At 45.3% G+C, this 27,705-nt stretch overlaps 1 protein-coding gene across 4 annotated transcripts in view; it reads left to right on the top strand.

Moving 5' to 3' along the window:
• Positions 1 to 27,705, top strand: part of CAMK1D (calcium/calmodulin dependent protein kinase ID) — a 475,082-nt gene that overhangs the window by 237,988 nt on the left and 209,389 nt on the right. For all 4 annotated transcript variants that reach the window (XM_070801979.1, XM_070801980.1, XM_070801981.1 and 1 more), the window contains exon 2: positions 2,492 to 2,623. In XM_070801979.1, coding sequence (XP_070658080.1) covers positions 2,492 to 2,623 — 132 coding nt within the window. The remainder of the gene's footprint in view (positions 1 to 2,491; positions 2,624 to 27,705) is intronic.

Raw genomic sequence — 27,705 nt, 5'->3', positions numbered from 1 at the left:
GAGAATTCTGTGGACAGAGGAGCCTGGCAGGCTATAGTCCATGGGGTTGCAGAGTCGGACATGACAGAAGTGACTTAGCACACATATGTATACATACATCCCCTCTGTTTTGAATTTCCTCCCCATTTAGGCCACCGCAGAGCACCGAGAAGAGTTCCCTGTGCTGCACAGCAGGTTCCCCTTAGCTATCTGCTTTATATATAGCATCAGTAGTATATTTGTGTCAATCCCAATCCCTCCCATCCCCCCTTTCCCCGGGAGCGAGTCCGTAACCCTTCACATTCCTTCTGCCTAGGAACCCTCACTGGGAGAATTCACCTCAGTTCATCCCCAGGCACACACGAGCAGGAAGAGCAGCTGCTGGGTGGAGGAGTCCCTCAAGTTGTTATGAATTGGCTTTTTTGGATGAAAGCCATTGGCAGTGACCAAATGCCACTGGGAATGTCTAATACCATATATCACTCTGATAAATCTGCCCTGGGTTTTATGTATTTCCGTTTCCTAATTGCTATTCTGGCGGAGTCGAGACGGTGTCTGCATATGCCAGGCATGTGGAGGGTGGGGCAGACTGTGACTTGGCCCGTGACCGTGGGCAGATCTTTGCTCTGACATATTGCACTTGGTTCTTCCGTGGACTGCCTATCTTCTGTCTCTTGGCTTTCTATAATTAGATGCAGGCCTTGAAGACAGACTGCTCTCTCAAGAGTTGGGGTTCAGGAGGAGCACTTGCCCCGAAGACTCACAGTTAATTGCACTGAGTGGTGAATTCCTCCCACTGGAAAGGACTTAAAATCTGTCTATCAGTCTGTCTTTGCTCCGGGACAGATGCCTAGCCCTGTCAGGTGGCACAGGATGGGGAGAGAAAAGTCCGCTCTTGCTTAGGCATCTGTTGTTGTTTCTTTAAATTAATTTTTATTGGAGTTTAGTTGGTTTACAGTGTTGTGTTAATTTCAGGTACACAGCAGAGTGAATCAGTTAAGCATATACCTGTATACACTCTTCTGGGATTCTTTTCCCATAAAGGCCATTACGGAGTATTGAGTAGAGTTCCCTGTGTTGTGCAGAAGGTCTGTATTATCTGTTTTATATATAGTCGTGTATATGTGTCAGTCCCAATCTGCCAGTTTTTCCCCATGCCCCCTTTTCCCCCTTGGTAACCACAAGTTTTCTACATCTGTGACTCTTTCTCTTTTGTAAATAGGTTCATTTGTGCATTTTTTTCAGATTTCACACTAAGCAGTATCACGTGATGTGAGTCTTTCTCCGTCTGACTTGCTTCACTCAGTATGATGATCTCTAGGTCCATCTCTGTTGCTGCAGATGGCATTATTTTGCTCTTTTCTGTGGCTGAGTAGTGTTCCACTGTGTATATGTACCCCATCTTCTTTATCCATTCATCCATTGCTTAGGCATCTCTTTGACGTTGACTGAAGAACAAAGGCCCCAAGCACCAGTGTTGGGATGACATTGGTCCTTCTAGTAGCTTCTTTTGATGCAGGAGAGCTTGTCTCTGATCATAATTGTTTAGCAGCTGTGTTTAGTGTTTCTCAAAGGAAATAGGAGTTGCCCCTGAAAGTCTGGAGACCAAGAATGACTCAGTGACTTTCTGTGGCCTGCACAAAACCCATGTTACTGAGATCTGCAGCAGACAATGAAGGTGTCTGTTTTTGTTTGAGTCATTAGTGAAGCTGTGTCCCCTCCTGAGAGTGGCACCCAGAGGTTTTCTGCTGGAGATAGAGAAGGTGGCAGGTGGAGGGACAAGGCAGCCTCTGGGGCTCATGGACCACCTCTCAGGAGATAGGTAATCTCTGGGCCTGAATGTTCTGGTTACATTTTCAGTTTGGGGCTCTGACCTTACAGAGAAAGATTTATGTTTTCAGGCAGGAAAGTCTCCCTGACTCAGGGCATCATGTTTGTTTTTGTTTGTTTGACTTAAAAGAGAAATAAGCTGCTCACTGCAGCCATGCACAGCCCTACCAATTAATTAACCCGTGTCAATACCACACGTTGTACACGTTAATTACACTTTTACCTATCTGTGAGAATTAATTGCAGGTTTGCGAAGTGCTCTGAAATTTTCTTGGGACTGAAAGGGCCTGGGAGGAATGTAGACATTTGAATATTACCCTCTTGTCTGCTTGGGGTTGGGGGTGCCAACAGCTTCAGATGGGTGCAATCTTTTCTGCAGGAACCTTCCTGGAGCATTCCTGTAACTCCTGAGTTATCACTGCTTGGTTGTTCTCAGAGTGGGAGGTGACAGGGGGAGGTGGCCACACCCACATGGACATCCCCGTGTCCCTTTGCAAGCAGTCACCCTTGCCTCTGTTTACTCTTTGCATAAAGACATTTGGTTGGATTAAAAAAAAATCACCAGGGATCATTTTTATTGTTGCTATTACTCTTGATTTTGGAAGTGGGATCAAAGGACCTGTCAGGAGTCCCCAGATCTTCTCAATCTAATCTGCTTCTTTTTCTCCCTCTTTGTTCACAGTGGGGCATTTTCGGAAGTGGTCTTAGCTGAAGAGAAGGCAACTGGAAAACTCTTTGCGGTCAAGTGTATCCCCAAGAAGGCGCTGAAGGGCAAAGAAAGCAGCATTGAGAATGAGATCGCCGTCCTGAGAAAGTGAGTGCAGGAGGACAGCCTCCCCACCCCCTCACCGGGGGTCATGCTAAGATGATGGGGTCTCTGATGCAAGGGAAGGAGGAGGCTACAGGGAGCCGCATGCTCAGTGGCTAGAGAGGGCGACCAGGACGCTGACCTGCAGTGAGGAGTGGGCTTGTTAATCCTGACTGCTGTTTATATGGGGCGTCCAGAGCACTTTCCATACTGTATTTCATCTCCTAATGTTTGTGGCAGTCATTTGAGGTCATTATTCTTTCCAAAGAACAGAGCAGTCAGATGGACTTGGATTTGAACTGAGACCCCGCCACTCCCTCCAGCTAGGTGACCTTGGGCTGTTTCTGAGCTCTGCACCTCCTCCATAAACTGGAGTTAATAACATCCCCTGGGTGTTCTCAGGATTAAGTAAGATGGTGCTTAGCAAGTATCTGTGCAGTGCCTGCTGCAGAGTACGTGGTCAGTGAAAGGGCAGCTGCCACTGTGCCCAGTACTATTATTGATTTCTTGTTGTTGGTGCTTTATTTTGTAAGAAGGAGGTGAAGCTCAGAGATGAAAGTCACTTGTCCCTTGCCTTGCAGCTCAGATGTGGCACAGCCCGGGAGGTCAGCCCCACCAGTGTGATTTCCAGTCTTTGGTGGGCCTCTTGCTCTTGCCACTCACCTGGCACCTGGCACCCAGCAAGTTCCAGAGCTCACTGGGTACCTGCTTTACCTCTTCACTGAGTTTGGTTTTGCTCCCCACGTAATAGAACCTGGATGGGGTTTCTGGACCCAGTTCCAACATGCATGGCTTTTCCCTCACCAGCAAGCAGTTCTGTTGCCATCAGGGTGTCCAAGAGTTCAACTCAATTCTGACACTGTCCACCTGGAGACAGAGTCCGATCCCGCAGGTGAAGGGCTCAGTCCCACAAGACCACCCCCCGTCAGGCTGCTGTCTGAAGCTTGCGTGTTACCTGTACTTCTGACTGACTGCAAATCAGAGGCTCCCACGACCCCTTCCTGGGCATTGATCAGTTTGCTAGAATGGCTCGCGGAACTCAGGAAAACCTGTTTACTCACTGAACGGCCGAATTATTATGAAAGGATCTTAAAGGATGTGAACCAAGAACCAGATGAAGAGATACACACGGCAGGGTCCCAAACAAAGAGGCTTCTGTCCTCCTGAAGCGTGAGGCCAGGGTGGCACACAGAAGCATTCTGGTTCCCCAGTGTGGAAGCGCTCCAAAAAGGGACAAAAACTTGTCCTTTAGGGCTTTTATGGAGGCTTCATTATATAGTTGTGATTGATAAAATCATCGGCCATTGGTGACTGATTCAACCTCCAGCCCCTCTCCTCTCCCTGGAAATCTGGGGGATGGGATGAAAGCCCCAACCCTCTAGTCACATGGTTGGTTCTCCTGGCAGCTAGCCTCCGGCCTGGGCTTCCCTGGTGGCTCAGATGGTAAGGATTCTGTCTGCGATCCGGGAGACCCAGGTTTGATTGCTGGGTTGGAAAGATCCCCTGGAGAAGGGAAAGTCAACGCACTCCAGTATTCTTGCCTGGAGAATTCCATGGACAGAGAAGCCTCGCTGGCTACCGTCCATGAGGTTGCAAAGAGTCAGACACGACTGAGTGACTAACACACACACACACACATAGCCTCCAGCCTGGTGCTTCTAAAAGTCACCTCGTTCACATAACAAAGGCACCTTTGTCTCACACTTAGGAAATTCCAAGAGTTTTATGAGCTGAAGTTGGGACCTGTGGACAAGACCAAATGTATATATGAGAAATATATTTTGGTCAACTCAGTGACCAAATGTATATTTCTTACATGTGTGCTAAGTTGCTTCAGTTGTATCCAACTCTTTGTGACCCCATGGACTGTAGCCTTCCAGGCTCCTCTGTCCATGGAATTCTCCAGGCAAGAATACTGGAGTGGGTTGCCTTTCCCTTCTTCAGAGGATCTTCCCGACCCAGGGATCGAACCCAGGTCTCTTATGTCTCCTGCGTTGGCAAGTGGGTTCTTTGCCATTAGTGCCACCTGGGAAGCCCTATCCCAGCATCTCAGAACTAAGTCAGAGTAATGCCTCCAGATCAAAGGTGCCGAGAACCGTTCTGATGTGGTTGAATCCTCCCAAAAGATGGTCTCCCATTAGCATGGTGTCCAGGCCTCTCCCCTCATTTTCATGGTCAAGCCATTCCCCCTGTGTCTCCCAAGGTTTGAGGAAACAAACTTTTATATGAGACCTGCTTTTGTGTGAGTGGAGTGTATCCAAGCATTGTGCTATGAAGTTTTTAAGCTCTCCTATTAGCAAAAGATGCTAGAAGTATCCTTGAAATTTGGGGGATTTGGAATCAGCACAGAGCAAGAATCCCTGTACAGATAAGTGAAACAGAATGGGAACAAGCCTTACTGGGTCTCAAAGTGTCACACTGTCTGGGTTTTGCTGAATAAACTCTCCCACTTGTGTGTCTTGGGGACAAACTGTGCCCACTGAACGATGCTTTGTTGCCATCAGTACAAGCCCAGCGCCACCGAGGTGGTCAGGATCTTCCTGTCCTTTCAGCATATGTGACGTGTGTTCTGGAACAAATGGATCTCGATAGTACTTTTTATTACAAGCGTTTTCTCTTATTTGTTTGGTCTCTTAGAGACCTGAAGAGTTTCATGTTTTCCTGTGAGGACTGCATGAAATAATTCTGTGGCAAAGAATTTGGGAAAACAAATTTCTCTACGTACATTAGCATCAAGCAGGAAAACACAATGTTAATGAAACACTTATTTAAATTGCCCATTTTCCAATGTGAAATCAGCGCCCAGAGAAGAGGGATTTGGCTGTGTATTAAGTTGCAGCCACATTGCAGATATTTGACATTTTAGATGGAAATCTGGGTGGGCTCAGAGCCTTCCAGAGGTTCTGCCTTGGGCACAAGGGCTGCCTGTTGCTGAATCAGCGATGGGTGCCTTTATTTTGGGTGTCTCCCTCATGAGCTTAGAAGCCACAAAACCAAGGAGGTCAGGTTTTATTTTTGGTGGTATTTTCTGTCTCCTTGGGTAAGGGCAGCAGATGCAAACTTCATAAACCAGTCTTGGCTCGTGTCTTGGTCTTTCTGCCATAAGTAGTGCCTCCACCCTGTGGCTCCCTCAAATGATACACACTTCCAGCAAGAGGGCGGTTCAAGCAAGGGAGGACCAGGGATTGGGAATCACTTATTTTGATAGTTCTCAGTCTCTGCTCCTGGGGTGCCTTGAAGTGTGACCCTTCTTTCAGGAATGGAAAACCAGTGATTTCTCAGGGGATAAAATGGGCTATATCTCCTATATGGGTTTTGGTCCCTGTGAATGATTTACAAGTAGAATAAGAGGCTGTCACATGTCATAAGCAGTCGAAAGCAAAGTATAATATATTAGTTGTAGAAAAGATAGTTTTGGAACTGCTATCAAGAGCCACCATTGAAGCATTCATTCATTTCACTGATGTTTATGAAATTCCTGTGCATCAGTTGGCACTGCTAGGTGCTGAGATTGAAAATCCAAGATACAATCCTTGTCTTCCAGGAGCTAGGTAAGTGCAATGACATTGTAGATACTGTATGAGAGGTCTTACCAGGGATTTAAGATAGGGGCTTCCCATTTCTCCCTTTGGGGTTGGGTGTGAGAGAAGGCTTCCTGGAGGAGGTGCGTCTAGACAGTGAGTATAGTTTGCTAAGGGAAGAAGGGCAGAGGGATATTCCAATCAGGAGGAGGCGGGGTAAACAGAGGAAAGGAGATGGGAGGCGAGCTGATGTGCTGGGAACTCCACGGAGCCCAGTGGACCAGGCGGAGGGTCCCAGGTGAGATGTGAGGGCCCTGAGGTTGGGGTGGTTGGATCATGGGATGCTGTATATCCCCACTTTATCCTGCAGACAGCGGGGAGCCTTGAAGTGTTTTAATGGAAAGAGCAACGTGATCAGGATTGTTTCGTAAAGATTATTGTCACAGATGGAAGAATGTGGGGCAAGATTTACCAAACGGGGAAGCAGTTAGGCAGCCATTGGAGGCACGGCAGTGCATTAAAATCGGATCTATGCGCTGGGATGCAAGAGGCAAAATGGAATCTCCAGGACTTAGAGATTGGGGAGGAGTTGGGAGACAGTTGAGGGGAGAGTTGAGTCTAGGATAACTTCCAGGCTTCTGATTGGTTAGGTGGGTGGATGGATGATGACCTTGTTAACTGAGATCAGAAATCCAGGAGCAGGAGGGAGGTGGTGAGTTCTGATTCAGACATGCTGGTCTTGGGGGATGGCAGGTTGATGATGGAGATCTGAAGCCCAGCCGTGACCTGGGCTTGCTGAATGTTAAATTTGTCTGAAACCACGTGTTAAAAAATCCTTTGGTCCTCTGTAACTAAATCCTTGAAAATAGGGTTCCAAAGAGGCCTGCATTATTCCAAATTCTGTCATATACCCTGGTCGTTGTTATATTTTCAGGCTGTTTTTCATCTAAGGAGGCCCATCTGGGAGACTGCTTGCCCTCCTCTGTGCTGAGTTTATTGCAGGGTGAGAGATTTATGTTTTTCATTGGATTAAAGTAATGTAGCTAATATATCCTTAAGGATGTCTCTATTCTTGCCCTGAAAATAGTCCCAAAATGAATCTCCTACTTGATAAGTGGATGTTAAACCAAGCTCAGAGGGAATAAAAAGAGGCAGGCGTCATGGTAGGCAGTTGCTATGTGACATCGAGGGATTCTGTCTGACCGGCAGGAGGCAGGGTCTGTATGGCTCAGCACCAGCCTTCCCTGGAGGAATGGTTAGCTCAGGTCCTGTGAAGGGCGTGTTCTCTGCATTATGGAATATCACAATGTTAGTGTTACCACTGGATTATGGAGCTTATCGTTTCCGTGGTATTATTTACTTAGAGGGCAGGCAGTGCTCAAATCTAATTTCAAGGCAACACATAAAGCATTTATGGAGAAGTAGAAAGGAAAATATACGAACAGCCTGCACTGAAATGATGGATGAAGGGAATGCATAGAGATGGAATATAGGAGACGAGAGAAGCAAAACCGATGTCTTCAGAGTAACCCTTTTCCTAATAGTTGGGGTTACCAAGGCTTGGACTGTTTAAAGAGTTACTGTACTCATGAAACATGGCCCCAGGATTCCATGCTGTTCTAATGGTTACTTTATTGGCTGCAGAGATGATCTTTCCTGGGGGAGAATTCTCGCCTGGGTAGGAATTGCTTTTAAACTGCAAGTACTTCATCGTGGATACACTGGGGAGTCTCAGCTCAGGGTCTCTGCCTTTTTCCCTCTAAATCAGTGTTTCTCAATCCTGATGGCACTTTAAAATCACCCAGGAATCTTTTGCAAACATCCTGACGCCCAGGCTCCAGCCTGACCAATTGAGATAGAATTGGAGGTTATGGTGGCTACTGGGAAATTTTAAAAAGCACCCCATCTCCGTCTCAGGACTCTTACATGCAGCCAAGTCAGTGTTGAGAAGAGCTGCTCAAAGGCTTTGGCCTCATGGTCTCACCTGCCGGGGGGATGAAGATGCTCTTCATGTGCCCAGCAGTATGGAGAAATGTGTAAACATGCATATATGTGCACATACACACGCACACACACACCAGACATAAACATGCACATATGCACGCGCACACACACACACCAGACGTAAACATGCATATATGTGCGTGCACACACACACCAGATGTAAACATGCGTGTATGTGTGCACGCACACACCTAACAGATGATGCTTCCTTTAAGTGTGAGGGCTTGTTTAGTGGAGCAAACTCAAATGTGGTCCCTCTTGAAGAGCTGGATTTCATCCTTGGAGGGGAATTGACTCGACCCTGTTATCCCACTCAGTGGGACGCAGGCACCAGCCACTAGCTGGATTCAGGAGTGAGAACCTGGCTGTTTGAGGGTGGCCGGGTTGTAGGGGCAGTAATGGCCATTCCCAGACTGGAGAGGCTGGCATAAGGCTTGGTCAAGTCAGCAGGACTCTCACTGGCAAGCCTGCCATTCAAAGGGAATCAGGGCTGCTGAAGGCAGCAGACACCAAAGCCCAGGATCTGCTATGGCCAAGGTCAAGGATGGATCGCGGACAGGGCGGTGAGGCTGTCTTCCTGGGAGAGCGTGAGTCAGCACCACAGCCAGGCTCCGGAGGCCTGAGCACTCCTTACAGGAGCTTCATTCCCTGGCTCTCTTGGACTAGACACGTTTCTCTCGGCACAGACTAACTAGAGGCAAGGCAAGCAGCTTGAGCCCCCAAAGGAGAAGACAGCTGGTTTTGAATTAAGTATTAGCCTTCAGAGAAAGGCTTTTCTGTAAATTAACTCATTGAAATCTGGCTTGCTTCTGCTCCTGCAGCTTTGTTCTGACGGCAAGCTGGCCCGTTTGCTTCTTTAAATCACTGCCAAGTGCCGGTTTATTGTGTGTGTCAGAGAAACAGACACTTTAATAGAAATTCATCGATTCAGAGTCAACAAAACCACTTCTCCAGTGACGGAAAATGGCCAAGGTGGTAAAGCTGATACTTGAGTTTCTCAGGCACCAATACAACTTTTTAAGGATCTAATCTGCCTAGAAGATGGTGTTCCGGCACGGAGCGACCTTTCCTGTGGAAACATACTCTCAGAATTAAGGACACAGGCAGGAAGTGTGAAACGGAATGTCTGGAGGCCATGTGATAACAAATAGGGAGGTGGCTCTCTCTCTGTTATGATCCTGGAACCCTTTACTACCCTGAAAAACTTTTGCTGAAAGTTCCCTTAATTTGGGAAAAACTGTGCAATTCCAACAAAACAGGGTGAGGGATGTGGTTTGGTTATTTGGTGGTGGTTATTTTTGTTCCATGTGGCTATGATTAAAGTCACAATCTTGTCAAGCTTGGAGCGTGCACAGGCGGGTGTATCAGCTGCAGGACTCTAGTCGCGTTGGAAAGGTGACACAGCCCTTCTTGGACCTGTTCAGTCCAGGCTTAATGAAAGCATCAAACTTACGTAAGAGCCAACGCTAGTCCATCTGGCCCTACTGGAGACCGACCTTGGAATCTTGTCAAATTTGGTGCACTTTCTCCTCTTTAACTCTGTACTTCACTACTCAGTTTCTTCTAGCCTTGAGGATCTGACTGTAAACTCAGCTTTGTCCAAACCACTATTTGCTGGTCATCGTTTATTTCATCCTAACGGTAGGCATGTGTATAAGAAATAAAATTGGCCTCGTGCCAACGTGACTGTACAGCCAAAAGAGGATACATGTGATGCTTCCCAGTGGCTTTCCCATGGTGCTTTTTGTCCAAGGCAGATAATCCAGGAACATTTAAAAAATTTGACTTGAGATCCAGGAGCAGTGAATTTTTATGAGTTCTATCAATTTCTTGGGTATTGCTGTGAATAGGAGGAGACTAGAATTGGTGGTGTTCCTTGCTGCAACAGGGATATTCAGACTAGTCTGGCCAGGAACGGTGGTTTATCTCTCCAGGGACCATGAACCCCTGGAGTGTCTCCCTGCGTGCGTTTTCTGCTTCCCAAGTACCACGTGAAGTGTGGCTCTCATGATCAGACAGACTCTTTCTTAATGCCTCCTTCCAGTTCTATGCACATGAGATTTTAATTGCACATCTGCTGTTGACCCTCTCCACCTTAATTCTGTGAAGTCACTTGCTTGATGGGATCCAGACTCCTTGGTAAACAGCACCCTCCCCTCCACTTTAACATCAGCAGCTTTCACCTCCCCACCCTCCAAGTTCAAGTTCATTCCTCCAAAAGGCACAGATGACTCCTGCATAAATGATCCAGACCCCTGCCTCTCCTCTTTCCTTTCTGCTTCAGTGGGCTGAGCCTCAGTTTGAGACACCCTCTTCTTCAGGGTTTCCCCCGATTGTCCCTCCCTGGGGTGCCCTTCCCTCTGAGACCCCCACGGCACCAGGCTTACCTCTGTCCCCCCTGACTGTGCCTGTGAGGTCCTCTTCCTAAGACCATGGATTTCCAGAGTCCAGCCCAGAACTAAAAGCAAGGTGGGGAGCATCGAGGGGAGGAGTGTGTGAGGGGATTCGGATGATAAGCAGGGTTAGAAACGCTGGCTGCAGGTGCTGACTCAGTAGAGACTAGAGCAGGGAAGAAACCTCTGCTGATTTCCATGGGCTTTCCATCAGCCAGTGGGGGCAGGGAGCCTTCTAGAAGACGAGCCAGGTTTGAGGGGAAGATGATTCTTCTACAGCAACAGAGTTGACTTAATCTAGTCTGGCTGTTCCTGCCACCTTTTATACTATATATATATGACTCTGTAGATATTTAGAGTATTTGAAGAAACATTGTGTTTTATCACACTTTTAAAAACAGTGTTAGTGATTTGCATGCTTATTTCCATGTGCTGTCTCCCTGTCATCTAATCTGACTGTGTGCTTGGGCAGTTCAACCCTTGTGTGGATTAGTTGGTGGTTTAAATTCCTCTAAATTATTATTATCTTGGCAAGTGTTTTCTCTCTTCTCCAGTCAACTTACTTAGCTAATGATTCATATAAATTTCATTTAAATGATTCCAACATAAGTGTGTGTGTGTGTGTGTGTGTACACATATATACATACATATCTTATCTGATATTTCAAAAAAAATCAGAAAAGCTTATATTGGAGGATCCTTAGCAACCTGAAAGACTTAAGTACAAGGAATCCTGGGATAAAACCAGGATGGCAAATACAGAAAAAGAAATAAATATACACCAAAAGTTCACTGTTTCTTTTCTGTTAAACTTTAGGTTGTGTCAATTCTATTTTCTACATAGTTGCATCATTGTTTATTTGGATAAATGATTCTAGTGAAGCTTTATTTATGACTGATTATCAGTTTAAACTGATTATAGTTTAAACTCTATAAAGTTTGGTGAATAGACTTTATTTTACATATTTAAAGTCCAAGGGTATCCTTTGGGTGGTTTAATCGGTTACCATTTGAAAGCCATATCACTGACTTTTGTCCTCCAAGTCAGTCTAAGATTGAGAATAGAGTCTTAGGTGACTGGTCTGAAGTTTTTATATATACACTGAAAGAAATAATTTCTAAAATAGCGTGTGTATGTATATGTATACACACACACACACATATATGGAATTTGGTAAATGGGATTTAATATTCATTTTTATCTATTTACATTTTTCTTTTATACATATTTTAAAAATAAGGTTGACTACATGATTCAGGCATGAGGTAGGTCTCACTGAGGAATCCCAACAGTCAAGGATATTTATTTGTAAACAAGTTCAGTGGTGTGATGGATGTGGTGTTTTCATTTTTGTTGAAGGTTACTGAACTGATATGCTAAATGTACACATTTATATGTGTATATGTGCATAAATATGGACACATGTATGTATATGTAGATACACATATTTACATATACACTTATACACATTTTAAATACATTTCAGTTTTTTGGTTTTTTTTTTACATCTTTTCACTTAAGAGCAAAAACTTCCTTTTGCTTAATTTAGTCAATATACCTTCAAGGCTGTCAATAATCTGCTGTCTGGGTGCCTAAATAAGATCATAAGGCATAAGAGAAGCCTTTTTAAAACGTTAAAATCTTCCAGTGTTAGGGATTATGCAAATGTTAGGCATTGCTACTCTCATCATGCTATTGTAAGAGTGTGGAATAAATTGGTGGGAGAGCTCAGAGCAGAAATTGTACCCATTTTGTGGAAGGAGAAACTGAAGTGCAGAGACTAATTTGGATGAGATGGAGCTGGGGAGACGTTGTGGAGCTGTTCCCCATCTTTTAGGATCCCCAGCTTGCCCTTCTGTTAGGAAACTGCTTTGGGAACTTTGTTCACTGTAGATGCAGCCCTTGGGAATCAGAAGTCTTATGACTCCCGGGACCTGCCTGACGGTCCAGTGATTAGGACTTCGTGCTTTCATTGCTGAGAGCCTGGGTTCGATCCCTGGTCAGGGAACTAAGATCTCACAAGCCAAATAGCCAAAAAAAGTCTTATGACTCCCAACAAGTAGGAAGAAATAGCAATAGATTTAAAAAGGCAATAGATGTCAATTGATTAAATTAACAGACTGATTAACTCTAAAATCAGAATTCAAGCTTTTGTCTCAACCTTGTAATCTGAAGTCTAGAGCCATACATACCTACCCTTTGAGATCTTAAAAACAAATATTCTACTTTGTCATCATTTAAAAACTAGCTGGGACTTCTAGGAGCCTTGTTTTATGTAATCTTCACTATAAATCTCTGAAGTGGATATTATTATTCACATTTTATAGTTGAGGAGCTGGGACTTATTTAAAAAATTTCCGGAGCCCTCATAAGTAGATAGAGCAGGAAGTCAGACCCAGATCTCTCTGTCTTTCCCATTATGATTTGCTCTGTCTGGTGTTCCCATGTTGTTAAAACAGGGCCACATACTCTTGATGTTGACCGCAGCCCACTGCATAGGGGTGCTTATTAATAGTGAAAGGAAATTATCTCTGTTTTACACTGCCATTAGAGGGACAGTATAAAATATTAGTGAAGACCTCAGAATCAGCCTGAGTTTTCACCTGACTACCCCACTTAGAAGCTGTGGTGGTGGTGGTTGTTTGGTCGCTAAGTCGTGTCCAACTCTTTCCCACCCTGTGGACTGTAGCCTGCCAATCTCCTCTGTCCATGAGATTTCCCAGGCAAGAATACTGTAGTGGGTTGCTGGTTCCCTCTCCAAGGGATCGAATCTTCCCAACACAAGGATCGAACCCGCGTCTCCTGCATTGGCAGGCGGATTCTTTACCACTGAGCTACCGGAGAAGCCCTAGAAGCTGAATGAGCTTGGGCAAACGATTTCAACTTTGTGCCTCCATCATCAGGAAGATGTTGGTCCTTACCTCACATTGTTGTTATGGAGATTAAAGAACTGATGCATACAGAGTGCTTATAACAGTGTCTGGCACGTTGTGTGAGCTCAATGTTTGCTGTTTACATCGTTACATGTATGAGGGACAGTCTGGCTGGACAGTGGAAACGGGAGAAGGTGCCTTCCCAGAAGCCACATCACATGCGTACGGCCTCCCTGTTGGAGCCCACGGAGGCCCTGCTGGCGGAGGACGCACTGCCAGCCACAGGGAGGCGGCTCCCTCATCCAGCGGAGGCCATACCATGGTGCTGATGCCCGGCGTGATTGTAGTTGTCAGGAATACATCAGCTTTACTGTTTCTCTTAAGCTGTGAAAGCAGATACTATTTGTTTCTCTTGCTGTCTTCTTCCCCTAACATGGCAGTCACTGAGCATTAGAACTGGAAGAGGACCTTAGAGGTTTTGGTCCAGTTGTCTTGACCTCCAGATGGAACAACAGGTCAGAGAGGTCAAGCGAGTGGCCCAAGGTCACAGAACAGGCTCATGTGAGTGTGCAGCCAGAGCGATGGTTTCTGACCTCCTCCTCCAGAACTCTATCCACACACCACGCTGGTTCTCTCGTAGAGCATCCCTTGGGAGGATGCAAGAAAATGACTCCTACTCATCGGAAAGGTAGCTTTTTTTTTTTTTTTTTTTAATCCCATGTGGCATGCAGGATCTTCCCCAGTCATGCCCCTTGCACTGGGAGCATAGGGTCTTAACCCTGGACCTCCAGGAAGGTCAGTTTTTCCTCATTTTGAAAGGTGCTGTGGTATGTTTACAGAGACTGAAGGTTCTGCCCTGGTACCCTGGCCACATTCCAGTGTGAGATATGGGATCCGGTTCCAGAAATTCCCCTGGTGGTTTCAGTTATCTGTGCTGTTCTTTCTGCCTCCCCCTCCTGGGTGCTGATGCAGTGATGCTGCAGGCTGCTGCGATTGCTCTCAGGTCCAGCCCACAGCTGCCTCTGGTTCCCTGCAATTTGCTGCAAAGGAACTCAGAGTCTGGGTTAAAGATGAACCTCTGGGAATATTTCCTTCCTGTTTCGGGGGTGTTTGAGGACCCTGTCCTATGTGCCAGCTTCTTGGCAACAGATTGGTGATACTACTTCTCAGAAGCGCAGTAGGAAGAAGCCAGCTCCAGACTGCGGAATGATTAGGGAAATATGGAAAGTGCTGCTATGGAGGGGTCGTAGTCTGAGAGACCCGCCCACCTTCCCCATGTGGCTTAGGAGAGGGAGACGTGCTGAGCACCAGGCTCCGGTCCTGTGCCTGCTTGCACTGTTTGACCCCTCTTTCTGTACCTTTCTGCAGCGTTCTAGAAACAAAGGGAGAGGTGGCTTGTCTCATACTGTCCTGGACATCAGAGTGGGTTTGAGGGACGCGGGTCATTTTGCAGTTGCCCCTGTGGAGGCCGCTGAGGAGCTGACCACCCAGGAAAGGTACTGTTGGAGGGATAAGCCCATCGGTTCAAGTAGCCACAGAATTTTCCTCAATGTCAAGTTGTTATACATTAGTATGTAATTTTTTCTAGGTATAAAAGTAAAATTCCAGAAAGAAGCTGTTACTCAACATTAGATGTTCTTTCTAGTGAGTCTCCTTGTTGCAGAGCAAGGGATAATGTGGCTGTTTCTTTAAAACCAGTGCTTCCCTCCAGTTGAGGGGGTTGGTTTGAATTGTAATTCCATACATCCAGCCCCGATTCCCTCACTGTGGGTGTCTGGTATGTTGGTTGTTGTTGTGTGTGTGTGTGTGTGTTTAATCCTGGCAGGGCCCCTCCAGGACAGATCCCCTTGACACAGACCCTGGGAGGTGGCCTGAAAAGATGGCAGAGTAGCAGTTTAGGTGGCATCCCTGTCTTGGGTTGAATATTTGGGGTATCGTCTAGAACGTTAGGCTTTTCTAGCGGCGCAGCAGTAAAGAATCCGCCTGCCAGTGCAGGAGACGCAGAAACGAGAGTTCAGTCCCTGAGTCAGGAAGATTGTGAAGAAACGGCTACCCACGCCAGTATTCTTGCCTGGAGAATTCCATGGACAGAGGAGCCTGGTGGGTTACAAGCCATGGGGTCACAAAGAGCCGGACACCACTAAATACACACACGTTAGAACATTAACACTTGGGAGGCAAATCCCTTTGTGAGCACATCTTTCTGTTTAGCTCCATAACGGTACAGTCCCTGGGGTCACAAAGAGTCAGACACGAAGTAACAACTAAACAACAAAGGAAGCCAACGCTTAGTACTATTGTCAACACAGAGCGGGAGGATTTCTCCTCTGAAGGTCTGACTTCTGGAACAGTGAGTTCACCCTATCACTCCCAGTGGTTGCAGAATGCCCCCCTTTTTTCTCATTTTTTTTTCTTTCCTTCTTCTTGCCCTCTTCCCCGACTAGACTTTAAATCATGTTCCTACCTCCTTCGACTGCTATACTTCCTCCCTCAACTCACTTAGCAACTCTTTACAGCACAGCTTCTGCCCAACCGTGCTACTGATGCTCTTTTCCCAAAGAGCTCCAATTAATTTGAGTTGCCAGACATCATAGGCTTTTCAAAGTGTAGATTCCCTTTAATTTTTCAAACCCTGTTGACCAATGCTACCTTGTTAAAATTCTCAGATGGCTTAGTCCATTCAGCTGTTGTAACAAAATACCAGAGGTGGGTGGCTTATAAATGACAGAAATTTATTTCTCAAGAGTTCTGAAGGCTGGGAACTGCTTCCTGGTTCATCATTTCAGTTCAGTTTGCTCAGTCATGTCCAACTCTCTGTGACCCCCCATGAACTGCAGCACGCCAGGCTTCCCTGTCCTTCAGTGTCTCCCAGAGCTTGCTCAAACTCATGTCCATTAAGTTGCTGATGCCATCCAACCATCTCATCCTCTGTCACCCCCTTCTCCTCTTTCCCTCAATCTTTCCCAGCATCAGGGTCTTTTCTCATGAGTCAGCTCTTTGCATCAGGTGGCCAAAGTATTGGAGCTTCAGCTTCAGCATCAGTCCTTCCAAAACATATTCAGGGTTTATTTCCTTCAAGATTGGCTGATTTGATCTCTCTGCTGTTCATGGGACTCTCAAGAGTGTTCTCCAGCACCACAGTTCGGAAGCATCAATTCTTTGACGCTCAGGAAAAGAACCAGCCTTGTTTTCCTGGTTTATAGATGGCATCTTTTTGCTCAGATGGTGGGGTCATTTAGAAAGGTGTCCACGCTAAGCTTTTTCTCCTGTGTCTCCCTTGGGAGTTTTTTCCCTTGAGCAGAGAATCCAGGGATCCCACCTTTTTTATGGAGGCAAAGTTGTCCTGTGAAACCACAGAGGGTCTTTGGGCTGAGCTAGAATTCCTCAGGGAGGGGATCCTGAAGGTTTAGTTCTCTATATATAGTGTCAAAGAGAGACTGGAGCCTTCTGGGGCCAGCCACTTGCCTCCCAGGTCACAGTGTTCAGTATGCAAAGCTAGTGACTCCACAAGTGTTGAATTAGCTGCAGATTAAGCCCTCTGAGAACCCTGGTTCAGATGATGGTGGAAAATGTACTTTGTATGCAGAAGCCTTACTGTTCAAACACGGCTTGTTAGCCAGCTCAAATTTCACTTTGTACTTGAAAAATAGAATGTAAATCATAACGAAATGACTGTATCATTTAGGCCCCACTGGAGAGGAAAACAAGAGCCGTGGGATACTGTGTCTGCTTACCTGGGTACCAGCCTAGGGAGGATGCAAGAGTACTTGGGAAGGTTCCACCAGTAGCCACAGGAATGGCCAGAGGAGAAAGAGAAGCAATGGCTATTATTATTTTACCTATAGAAATTTGACAGCTGACATCCATTTACGTATATTTATTATTTGAGTGGCTAGCATTCTGTGAGGGCATTGTGCTTTTTGTTAAGTTCAAAGACGATGCTGTTTCCCAGTAGGACTCTTAGATTTTTATCTGACATTGTCAATAGTTGTCAGTCATTCTGAATATCTCCATGTTCCTGATATACTCCATGCTTTGGGATTTCTCATTTAGGTAACATCTCCTATTTGTTTTTATTTTTCCAGAGACTGCATGAGTGTGATTGTACTAACTAGATGTAGAATAATCAGAACGTTATGATGGCAGAGTAGCTGTCAGCACTCAGGCCTGGTGACTGTGTGATTTCCGTGGAAACAATGTCTGTCCTCCTGGGAGCACACTCGGGCATGGTGACTGTGTGATTTCCGTGGAAACAGTGTCTGTCCTCCTGGGAGCACCTCTTTGCCTTTTCGTCTCTCCGTTTGTGGAGAGCAGAAAGCTGAGCTCGACTTAGCTCAGGTTCTTGTTGATACCTTGTGAGTGTAGATTCTTAAACTGATGCTGAACCATAAGATTTATGCCAGTAAATAAAAAGCTATCAGAAGGAAGAGGCTTCTACCAGGTATATTGCTCTTATTTGGAAAAGTGGCAATAAATTTTAAGGGAGTATTAAGAATGAGTAACATGTCAGGAAGAAGAAATTGAATTTCCTTCAGCAGAAGCCTAGAGGCTGTTGTTCAAGAAGTAAGCCATGCATGTGAAAGAACTTGGAGATGATAATGATGGTGGTGGTGGTGAGGCGGAGGAGGCCGAGCAGGAGGAGGCTGTTGAGGACGAGGATGGTGGGGATGATGATGGTTATGACCAGAAGGATGGTGCTGATGAAGGTGAGGAGGAGGATGGGGATGAAGATGATGGTAATGGTGAGGAGGATGGTGTGGAGGAGGAGGATGGAGGTGGGATAATGATGATGGTGGCAGCATGTCCACTGCTGGGCACTCATATACCTGTTCCCATGCACATTTGTCTCCAGACTTAACAGCAGTACCATCCGCCAGGTATTGAATCTCCATTTGACTGATGCAGAAACTGAGACTCAGAAAGTTTCAGTAGCTGCCTAAAACTGAGATTAAAATCTAGATCTCTTTAGAATCTAAGCCTTTTTGGGTATCATATTGCTTCCTGTACAAATGGTTTTATTATTACAACGTGCACGATACATGCGCTTGAATCCTCCCCAAATCACCCCCCACCCCCGGTCCATAGAATGTTTGTCTCCCATGAAACCAGTGCCAGGTGCCAAAAAGGTTAGGGAGCACTGCTCTAAAGCATGCCCAGTGCGTTTTCACTGGTGATAGCCGCAGCAGGTAAACCACCTTCGGCTTCTTTCAGCCTCTTAAAACAAAGAGGGATTTTGCCAAGGTCCCTGCTCCCAAAGCTAGTTCCAAGAAAAGACCCTGTAAAGAGAGGGAGCTCACTCCCAGCCTCCCCTGCAGCCCCGAGTCACCTTTTCTGCGTTTCATTCTGAGGAGTGTGACCACCTGTTTCTGTCCCTTTACACCCAGGCTCAGACACAGGCCAACAGCCTTCCCTGGTGTCTCTTCCTCTGGTTCCCTGCAGCACTTCTGAGACTACCCAGTGCTAGGGTATTACGAAGGAGTGGTCAAACAGGGAGACTTCTATGAATCAAGATGCTCTGTCCTCCAAGGGATGCACAGCAGTTTCGTCTCCAGAGCCCAGGGGTTCTGTCTAGTCCGTGTGGGTCTGTCTGGGGATCTGCCTTCCTCGTTCTCAGCTTGCTTCCATCATCTCTCACTCAACAGGTGGAAGGCAAATGCTGGGCATTAGCACCCAGGCCAAGAGAGAAAGAGTCAGTTCCCCTTCTGTCTTCCTTTGGCCCCTCCTGCAACCCCACTTCCTGTCTCTGGAGGGCACCATGCACGCTCCAGGGGGTGGACAGCAAAACACAACCACACTTTTCAGGCAAGATTTGGTTTTTATCTCCACCAATTTCTTCCTGGTTTTCCAAAGACATGTGCATGCTCATGCGCGGGCTCCATCGTGTCTGTCTCTGTGACCCCATGGACTGTAGCCCACCACGCTCCTCTCTCCATGGGGTTTTCCAGGCAAGTATACTGGAGTGGGTTACCATTTCCTTCTCCAGGGGATCTTCCTGACACAGGGATCGAACACGTGTCTCCTGTATTGGCAGGTGGGTTCTTTACCACTAGCGCCTCCTGGAAAGCCCCAGACGTGTCCGTACCAGAACATGAAAGGGAGCAACACTGTTGATTCAAGAGACATGTGCACATCTGGTGGGAAAGGCGTTTCATCCCCTCCTTCACCTTTTCGACTCCCTAAGGTGGAGTCACCGATCCCTTATGACCATTGAAATCTACTGTGGATCAAGCAACGGTATTTCTGTCCTTTGAAGTACTAATCCATTGCTGACCACCAAAGGGCATTATCTACCCTCTTGTTGCTTAAAAAATGTACTCTGAGCCTCACACAGTAGGCAGTTCTTTATGTGTACATGAGTCAGACATGACTTAGTGACTGAACAAATAAGAGCTTTCAATTCAGTTGTTCCTGAAACATTAACTGAGTGGCTACTCTGTATACATGTATCAGTTCAGTTCAGTTCAGTTCAGTCGCTCAGTCGTGTCCGACTCTGCGACCCCATGAATTGCAGCACACCAGGCCTCCCTGTCCATCACCAACTCCCGGAGTTCACTCAAACTCACGTCCATCGAGTTGGTGATGTCATCCAGCCATCCCATACTCTGTCGTCCCCTTCTCCTCCCGCCCCCAATCCCTCCCAGCATCAGTCTTTTCCAATGAGTCAACTCACCTCATGAGGTGGCCAAAGTACTGGAGTTTCAGCTTTAGCATCAGTCCTTCCAATGAACACCCAGGACTGATCTCCTTTAGAATGGACTGCTTGGATCTCCTTGCAGTCCAAGGGACTCTCAAGAGTCTTCTCCAACACCACAGTTCAAAAGCATCAATTCTCGGCACTCAGCCTGCTTCACAGTCCAACTCTCACATCCATACATGACCACAGGAAAAACCATAGCCTTGACTAGACGAACCTTTGTTGGCAAAGTAATGTCTCTGCTTTTGAATATGCTATCTAGGTTGGTCATAACTTTCCTTCCAAGGAGTAAGCGTCTTTTAATTTCATGGCTGCAGTCACCATCTGCAGTGATTTTGGAGCCCAGAAAAATAAAGTCTGACACTGTTTCCACTGTTTCCCCATCTATTTCCCATGAAGTGGTGGGACTGGATGTCATGATCTTCGTTTTCTGAATGTTGAGCTTTAAGGCAACTTTTTCACTCTCCACTTTCACTTTCATCAAGAGGCTTTTGAGTTCCTCTTCACTTTCTGCCATAAGGGTGGTGTCATCTGCATATCTGAGGTTATTCATATTTCTCCCGGCAATCTTGATTCCAGCTTGTGTTTCTTCCAGTCCAGCGTTTCTCATGATGTACTCTGCATATAAGTTAAATAAGCAGGGTGACAATATACAGCCTTGACGTACTCCTTTTCCAGCCAACTAAATCTATTGTGAAAATCATTACACAAAATAAATAAAGTTAACATTATAAAACACACAGGAAAGGTATATTTCAAAAGAAATAACAGCCTTTTAAGTAAAAAATAAAAGCAAGACTTCTGAAGAGCTCCCTTTCCTACTTGTTTTTCTGCTTCTGTTGCTGACAGGTGAGAACTTGCCGGACTCTGGCTAAGAGCATCTTGTGAGCAGAGCTGTTCTCTGGGGATTCTCTTACTGATAGGAAACAGGAGTCTCAGAAGCACAGAGGCTGGCCTTCACCCCATTTTCTACCAGAAAATTAGACTGTGGTCTTGGTTCCCTGTCGCTTGGGGCATCTTTCTGTTAGTGATTTTCATTGTATCCACTCTTGGCTTCACTTTTCTCCTCTGTTAATTGTCTAGTTGAAAATGATCTCTGAGTAGCAGGCTCTGATTCCATGGTTTCCTTTCCTTTCAAAGGGAAACAGGCTTCTCAGCAGAGTTGGGAAAGGTGTGATGGTACACAACCTAAAGCTAATAAGCAACAACTGGGAACTAGCCAGCCCACAGTCACTTTCCGAAAATATGCTCTGATTCCCAAAATAAGCCAGCACAAACAACAGTTTGGAGTCCCTCTAATAATATCCCATATATAAAATTCTGGGAGATTCGGAGCTAGGAATGTACTCACTTTCTCATTGTCCACGTTTATTTAGGGTTAGGTGATGGATCGCAGTGACTTACCACCTTTGATTTTAGCCTGTGGTCCTGAATTCTGGCTGTGTATTAAAACCACTGGGGCCTATTCCAGATCAATTAAATCAGAATCTTTGGGGTCTAGACTGGGGTCTGGACATGAATATTTAAAAATCTAGAGCCTATTATACAGAATGAAGTAAGTCAGAAAGAGAAAAACAAATATTGCATATTAATGCATATATATGGAATCTAGAAAGGTGATACTGATGAAATTATTGCAGGGCAATAAAGCAGACACAGACGCTGAGAACAGACTTATGGACACCGTGAGGGAGGAGGAAGGAGAGGGTGGGGTGTATAGAGAGCGTAACATGGAAACATACATTACCATACATAAAATAGATAGCGGACAAGAATTTGCAGTATGACTCAGGGAACTCAAACCGGGGCTCTGTAACACCCTAGAGGGGTGGGATGAGAAGGGAGGTGGAGAGAGGTTCCAGAGGGAGGGGACATATGTATACCTGTGGCAGATTCACGTTGATGTATGGCAGAAACCAACACAGTACCGTAAAGCAATTATCCTTCGATTAAAAATAAATTTAAAAAATGAACCTCCCATCTGAAAAAGAATAGATCTATATATGTATAATGTATATATATGTAACTGAATCACTTTGCTGTATACCTGAAACTTACACAGCCTTGTAAATGAACTATACTTCAAGTTTTTATAAAATGGTCAAACAAAAATCCAGATCTCCTTTAATGTGGGGCCAGGATTGAGAATCCTTGGACCAGAATAACCAACACAGCAGGAAAGACAGAGCAGGCAGGGCTCCACAGGAATGCTCAGGTGAAATGGCTTCTGTAAAAAAAAATGGCTCATCTTTGCATATCATTTTAGAAAAACATGTTCACCCTCCTTTTCTTTTTCTATGCTCAAGAATAAATATTTGGGTTTGCATTAGCATCTCTGCAGATTTTTTTTCTCTCTAGATGAAGGAATGTCTGTGCTGTAGAAAGGATGAGTTAATGAAGATTTTTGCCTTCAAGCTCTTTTAAACAGTGACTCTGTTGTTGTTTCTAAAGGATATGTTTACATGCAAGCTTTGTGGGAGAACATGAATATTAAGTAGAGGAGGTCACATCTATGTCTTGTGGAAATAAGTTAGTTTAGAATAGCAATTCTGAAGTGAATATTCCCAGGAGGGTGGGAAAAAACTTGGGCGGTTCAGTACCTATTGCAGTTGTCGGGGCCTCTGGGGACCGCAGCTGCTCTTTGTCCCTTTGTATCTCGTTTGTGGGTAACACCTTGCCAAATGTGTGCCATTGTGACTGGGTGGGGAGCATCCCGTAGCTGGTCTGGCCATATGAAGAGGGTGAACTTGTTAAGAATAATGATTAGACACTCTGACTGCAGACTTAGCAGCATCCTCGAGGGCTTTTAGTCCCAGAATGTAAGTAAGGAGGCACACCCAGGAGAATTTGCAGGAAAACCGAGAGAAGCCCTGCTCTCCAAAAGTGCCTGCTAATTGTTTGGGGATTTGTAGTCAATAGAGTCAGCATCAGGTGGGACCTCCAAAACCCTTATCAGGTTTAGTAAATATTGAGTCAGTGTTTGGGTGCCTGTTTTTTGGTAATTGATAAACCAGGAGCCACTGGTCTGTAAGAACTTCCTGTTTCCTGCTCTCATGTGTCTCTCCCTCATCTGTCTCTCCCTGCAGCAGTGCACCTGCTCAGGGCTGCCTGCCACCCTGGAGAGGAAGATAAGCTAGCAAAAGAAAGCCCTTCCATTGACCTGGACATCCCTCCCGCAACCCTCCCCCCTCCAAAAACAAAAACAAAAACAAAAACAAAACCCAGACAGCCTTTGTGCAGTTCTCAGCTGCTATTCAAGAAAGTAATGTATGCTCTGCATTGGACTTGAGAGAGTTGTGTCAATTTAAAGTGCCTTTTTTTGTATCCGTTTATTTTTTCATTGGTAACAGACTGTAACATGTAACCCAAAATTGTTTGGTATGTTGGAGAGACTGACTTGTTTACTGCCTTGTGGCCAGAGGCAGTTTGACAGGCATGCCTGCAGGCAGCGGCTGTACTTCCTGGGCAGAGAGCACTTTTTATTTTGTGATTTGCCTGTTTCTCTTAAATTAGGGAAAATCAGAGCATCTTTGGATGGCCGCCACAGAGCTGCAGACATTAAGGAGCAGGCTTCCTAGCCAGGAAGGGGCAAGTGAAAATCTTCCAGAACCCCTCTCTTGCCAATGAAGACATAAGGCATTCTAACGTTATGAAACTGTATCTTTAAAAAATCTACCCCACCCCCACCCCACACTTCAGTAGCTTTAGACAGGTGTGGAGGGGAGCAGGAAATGATAATTGTCAGTATTTACCACTTCCTAGGAACCGGACTTTGAAGAAAATCAGCTTCATGGGAACATTTCATTGCCCCTTTAATGAAGTTATTTAGTATTTTCTGAGACTGGGCTTTCTCTGGCCAGAACATCTTGTCACATGTAGGGATGCCAACATTCTGGCATAAACCTCCTTTATTTATTTAAAAATTAAAAAAAAATTTTTATTGTTGACTGTGCTGAGTATTCATCGCTTTGTGCAGACTTTCTCTAGTTGCTGAGTGGGGAATACTTTTGGCTGCAGTGCCTGGGCTTCTCATTGCGGGGGCTTCTCTTACTGCAGAGCACAGGCTCTAGGCACGCGGACTTCAGTATTTGCAGCGTGCAGGCTCAGTAGTTGTGCCACACAGGCTTAGTTGCCCGGTGGCATATGGAATCCTCCTGGACCAGAGATCGAACCTGTGTCCCCTGCATTGTCGGATGGATTCTTATCCAGTGTGCCACCAAGGAAGTCCTAAACCCTCCTTTTAAATGCCCTTTGCAGAAGGGACCAGCTAGTATAGCTCTGATGTGCCAAACCCCAAAGTTGAGGGGGAAAGGAGTGAGACCAAATGAAACTTAAAAGCAAACAAAAATTGTTTGCCGGTCACGATATGCAAATGACAATATGTATGAAAAAATAAGACACTAGCTAATCATTCTGTTTGCAGCCTTCAAGGGTCCAGAGCGTCCAGAGTATTGGTCATTTTTCTGGAGCACTTTCTGTATCGGTTTAGGGCACTGAATACTTTGTCTTTTTAGAGTTAATTCTGAGCATATTTTCACTTCTCAACTGTAGTCCCTTAGTGCTGGGTCTCTGTCTGGTCTCTTTGTTTCTCCCATGGCTCCTAGGAGAGTGCTTTATCCATAGTTACTATTCTGAAATTGTTGTGGAATGAATGCACTTTTACAAAACATGGGTGTAATTTGTTTTGTTTATCCAATTCAGCTCCTAATGAATTAATATATCTAACTGGGCAGACATAAAGCTGCCGCATGTAGAATAAAAGAACTCTCCAAGTGACCAGAATCATAGAACCATAAAATTTTATAGCCATAAAGGACTTGAGAGATTTTAATTCAGCCTGTTTGTTTTACAGATGATAAGAAATTACGGCTGATAGAGATCAAGTGACTTGTTCAAGTTTGCAGAACTAACCGTGGATGAATCAGCCATTCATTCTAACTCGTGCATTGATAAGCTGCATATAAACCAACTTTGCTGGCAATTGTTTTAGCTACCTGTTATAGTACACGTAAATTTCGTCATTCTGTATGCCCTTGATTTTCCTTGCGGAAGATATTTAATTGATTTTTTAATTTGATTGCCTCTGAATTTGGGGCTAATCAGTTGCTTTTGTTTTCTCTGTGCTGTGCTGTGCTTAGTCATTCAGTCGTGTCCAACTCTTTGCGACCTCATGCCCACCAGGCTCCTCTGTCCATGGGGATTCTCCGGGCAAGAAGAGTGGAGTGGGTTGCCATGCCCTCTTCCAGGTTTGTTTTCTCTACTTTCTAAAATTTCTTCAAGCCACTTTGAAGTAAACTTACCTGAACGGTTTATCTGTTCTCCCCACTTTGGTCACAGAGAGGATGTGGGAAGGGAGCAGAACGTGGCCAGACCACATAAAACATGAGAATTTTGACCTCTGAAGTAACCAGTCCAGGGAACCACACAATAACCTCTGTGGCAGTTTGTCCTAAATGAGGAGGACTTAACCAATCGCTGATACTTCCCTAGTATTCATCTTAGGAGCAGCCTGAGGAAGCCCGATATGTTTCCCAAACCAACCAGAGGATGCCCCACTGTAGTTTGTCTGTAGCTTCTCCATGCTGACAGCCCCCAGTCCAGGCATTTCTGAAACCTTCCCTTTTTCCACCACAAACTTTCCCACCTCTCTGCCTGTTTTGAGTCTCTGCTAAATGCCAGTGGTGGTGGGTGACTTCCTTGCTAAAGTAGACGCTGAATAATTAGCATTTACCTGTTATCATTTGCATTTCCCTTATGGTGAACCTAGAAATCCTCTTGGAACCTAGACAACGTGTTAAAAAGCAGAGACCTCACTTTGCTGACAAAGGTCTGTGTAGTCAAAGCTATAGTTTTTCCAGTAGTGATGTTTGGATGTGAGAATTGGACCATAAAGAAGGCTGAATGCCTAAGAATTGATGCTTTTAAACCATGATGCTAGAGAAGGCTCTGAGAGTCTCTGAGACTGCAAGGAGATCAAACCAGTCAATCCTAAAGGAAATCAACCCCGAACATTCATTGGAAGGACTGATGTGGAAGCTGAAGCTCCAGTACTTTGGCTGCCTCATGCGAAGAGCTGACTCATTTGGAAAAGACTCTGATGCTGGGAAAGATTGAAGGCAACAGGAGAGAGGGTAGCAGAGGATACAATGGTTAGATAGCGTCACTGACTCAATGGACATGAATCTGAGCAAACTCTAGGAGGTAGGGGAGGACAGAGGAGCCTAGCGTGCTACAGTCCATGGGGTCGCAAAGAGTCAGATACAACTAAGCACCTGAACGACAGCAACACCCTTATGGAGGAAGAGCCACAGAGAACACCAGTCTTGCCTACTTGGGTGTTCTCTCTGGTTCTGAATGTGCTGCCAGCTATACATCTGCATCATAGGCTTTTTAAAAAGCCTATTTGTCTCTTCTTTACCAAAAGAATATATGGAAAAGTCTTGGTTGATTGCTTGGCTCTGATGAAAATACAGTCTGTCTGTGGCATTTTTCTGATCTGTCAACCCCATCACTCTACCCAGACAGGCCAGGAAGTTGGGGTGGCTCAGTGACCTCGCCTCAGTGTTTTCTGAATGTTTATAAAATTTCCATGTCATAATCTCCCTAGAATATTGCTAGGAGGAGGATTCAGGCATCATCTGTCCTTTTTCTGGAATCCACCCTTTTCTCTCATTTTGAAAATCAGGATTTTTCTTATTCTCCAGGATTTCTCAGTAGATGTAAAGGTCTGAAATCACCAATAATGTTGATATTCCTCTTTAGAATGCCAATAATTCACTTTAATTCAAGGGATAATATTATCTTGTTTTAGAGACCAACTTGCATGTCACTTCCTTCTGCATGTGATAATGCCAAAGGGGCACTTGAAGGTGGGGTGGGGAGGGATTTAGTATCTGCTAGCCCACACCCACCTCCCAATTCTCTGATGTGAGCAATTGACAGTGTCTCAACACTTTTTCTATTCCCAGTATGTTTATCTTTTCTATTTTTATTTTTAAAAATTTTTTATTTATTTTAATTAGAGGATAGTGCTACTGCTACTGCTAAGTCACTTCAGTCGTGTCCAACTCTGTGCGACCCCACAGACGGCACCCCACCAGGCCCCACGGTCCCTGGGATTCTCCAGGCAAGAATACTGGAGTGGGTTGCCATTTCCTCTTCCAATGCATGAAAGAGAAAAGTGAAAGTGAAGTCACCCAGTCGTATCCGACTCTTAGTGACCCCATGGACTGCAGCCTACCAGGCTCCCCCATCCATGGGATTTTCCAGGCAAGAGTACTGGAGTGGGGTGCCATTGCCTTCTCTGTAATTAGAGGATAAGTACTTCATAAAATTGGAGGATAAATGCTTTACAATGTTGCGCTGGTTTCTGCAGTACAACGTGAATCAGCCATAAGTAGCCGTAAGTATACATGTATATACATATATACATATATACATACACACACACACATTATATAGATATATATTCCCTCCTTCTTGGCCTCCCTACTCCAATTTGTCAACATTAGGGGAACTGTTATGCAATTACAGTTGCCAGCCCCTCATTTCTAATTCTGTTGGATCCATAAGCCCCTTCAGGGAGTGAAGAATTACTGTGTG

Source organism: Bos indicus, chromosome 13 (assembly GCF_029378745.1).
Source record: "Bos indicus isolate NIAB-ARS_2022 breed Sahiwal x Tharparkar chromosome 13, NIAB-ARS_B.indTharparkar_mat_pri_1.0, whole genome shotgun sequence".
In the NCBI taxonomy this organism is placed as follows: Eukaryota; Metazoa; Chordata; class Mammalia; order Artiodactyla; family Bovidae; genus Bos; species Bos indicus.
The sequence above is the reverse complement of the archived record's forward strand: the minus strand, read 5'-3'. Positions and strand labels throughout refer to the sequence as shown.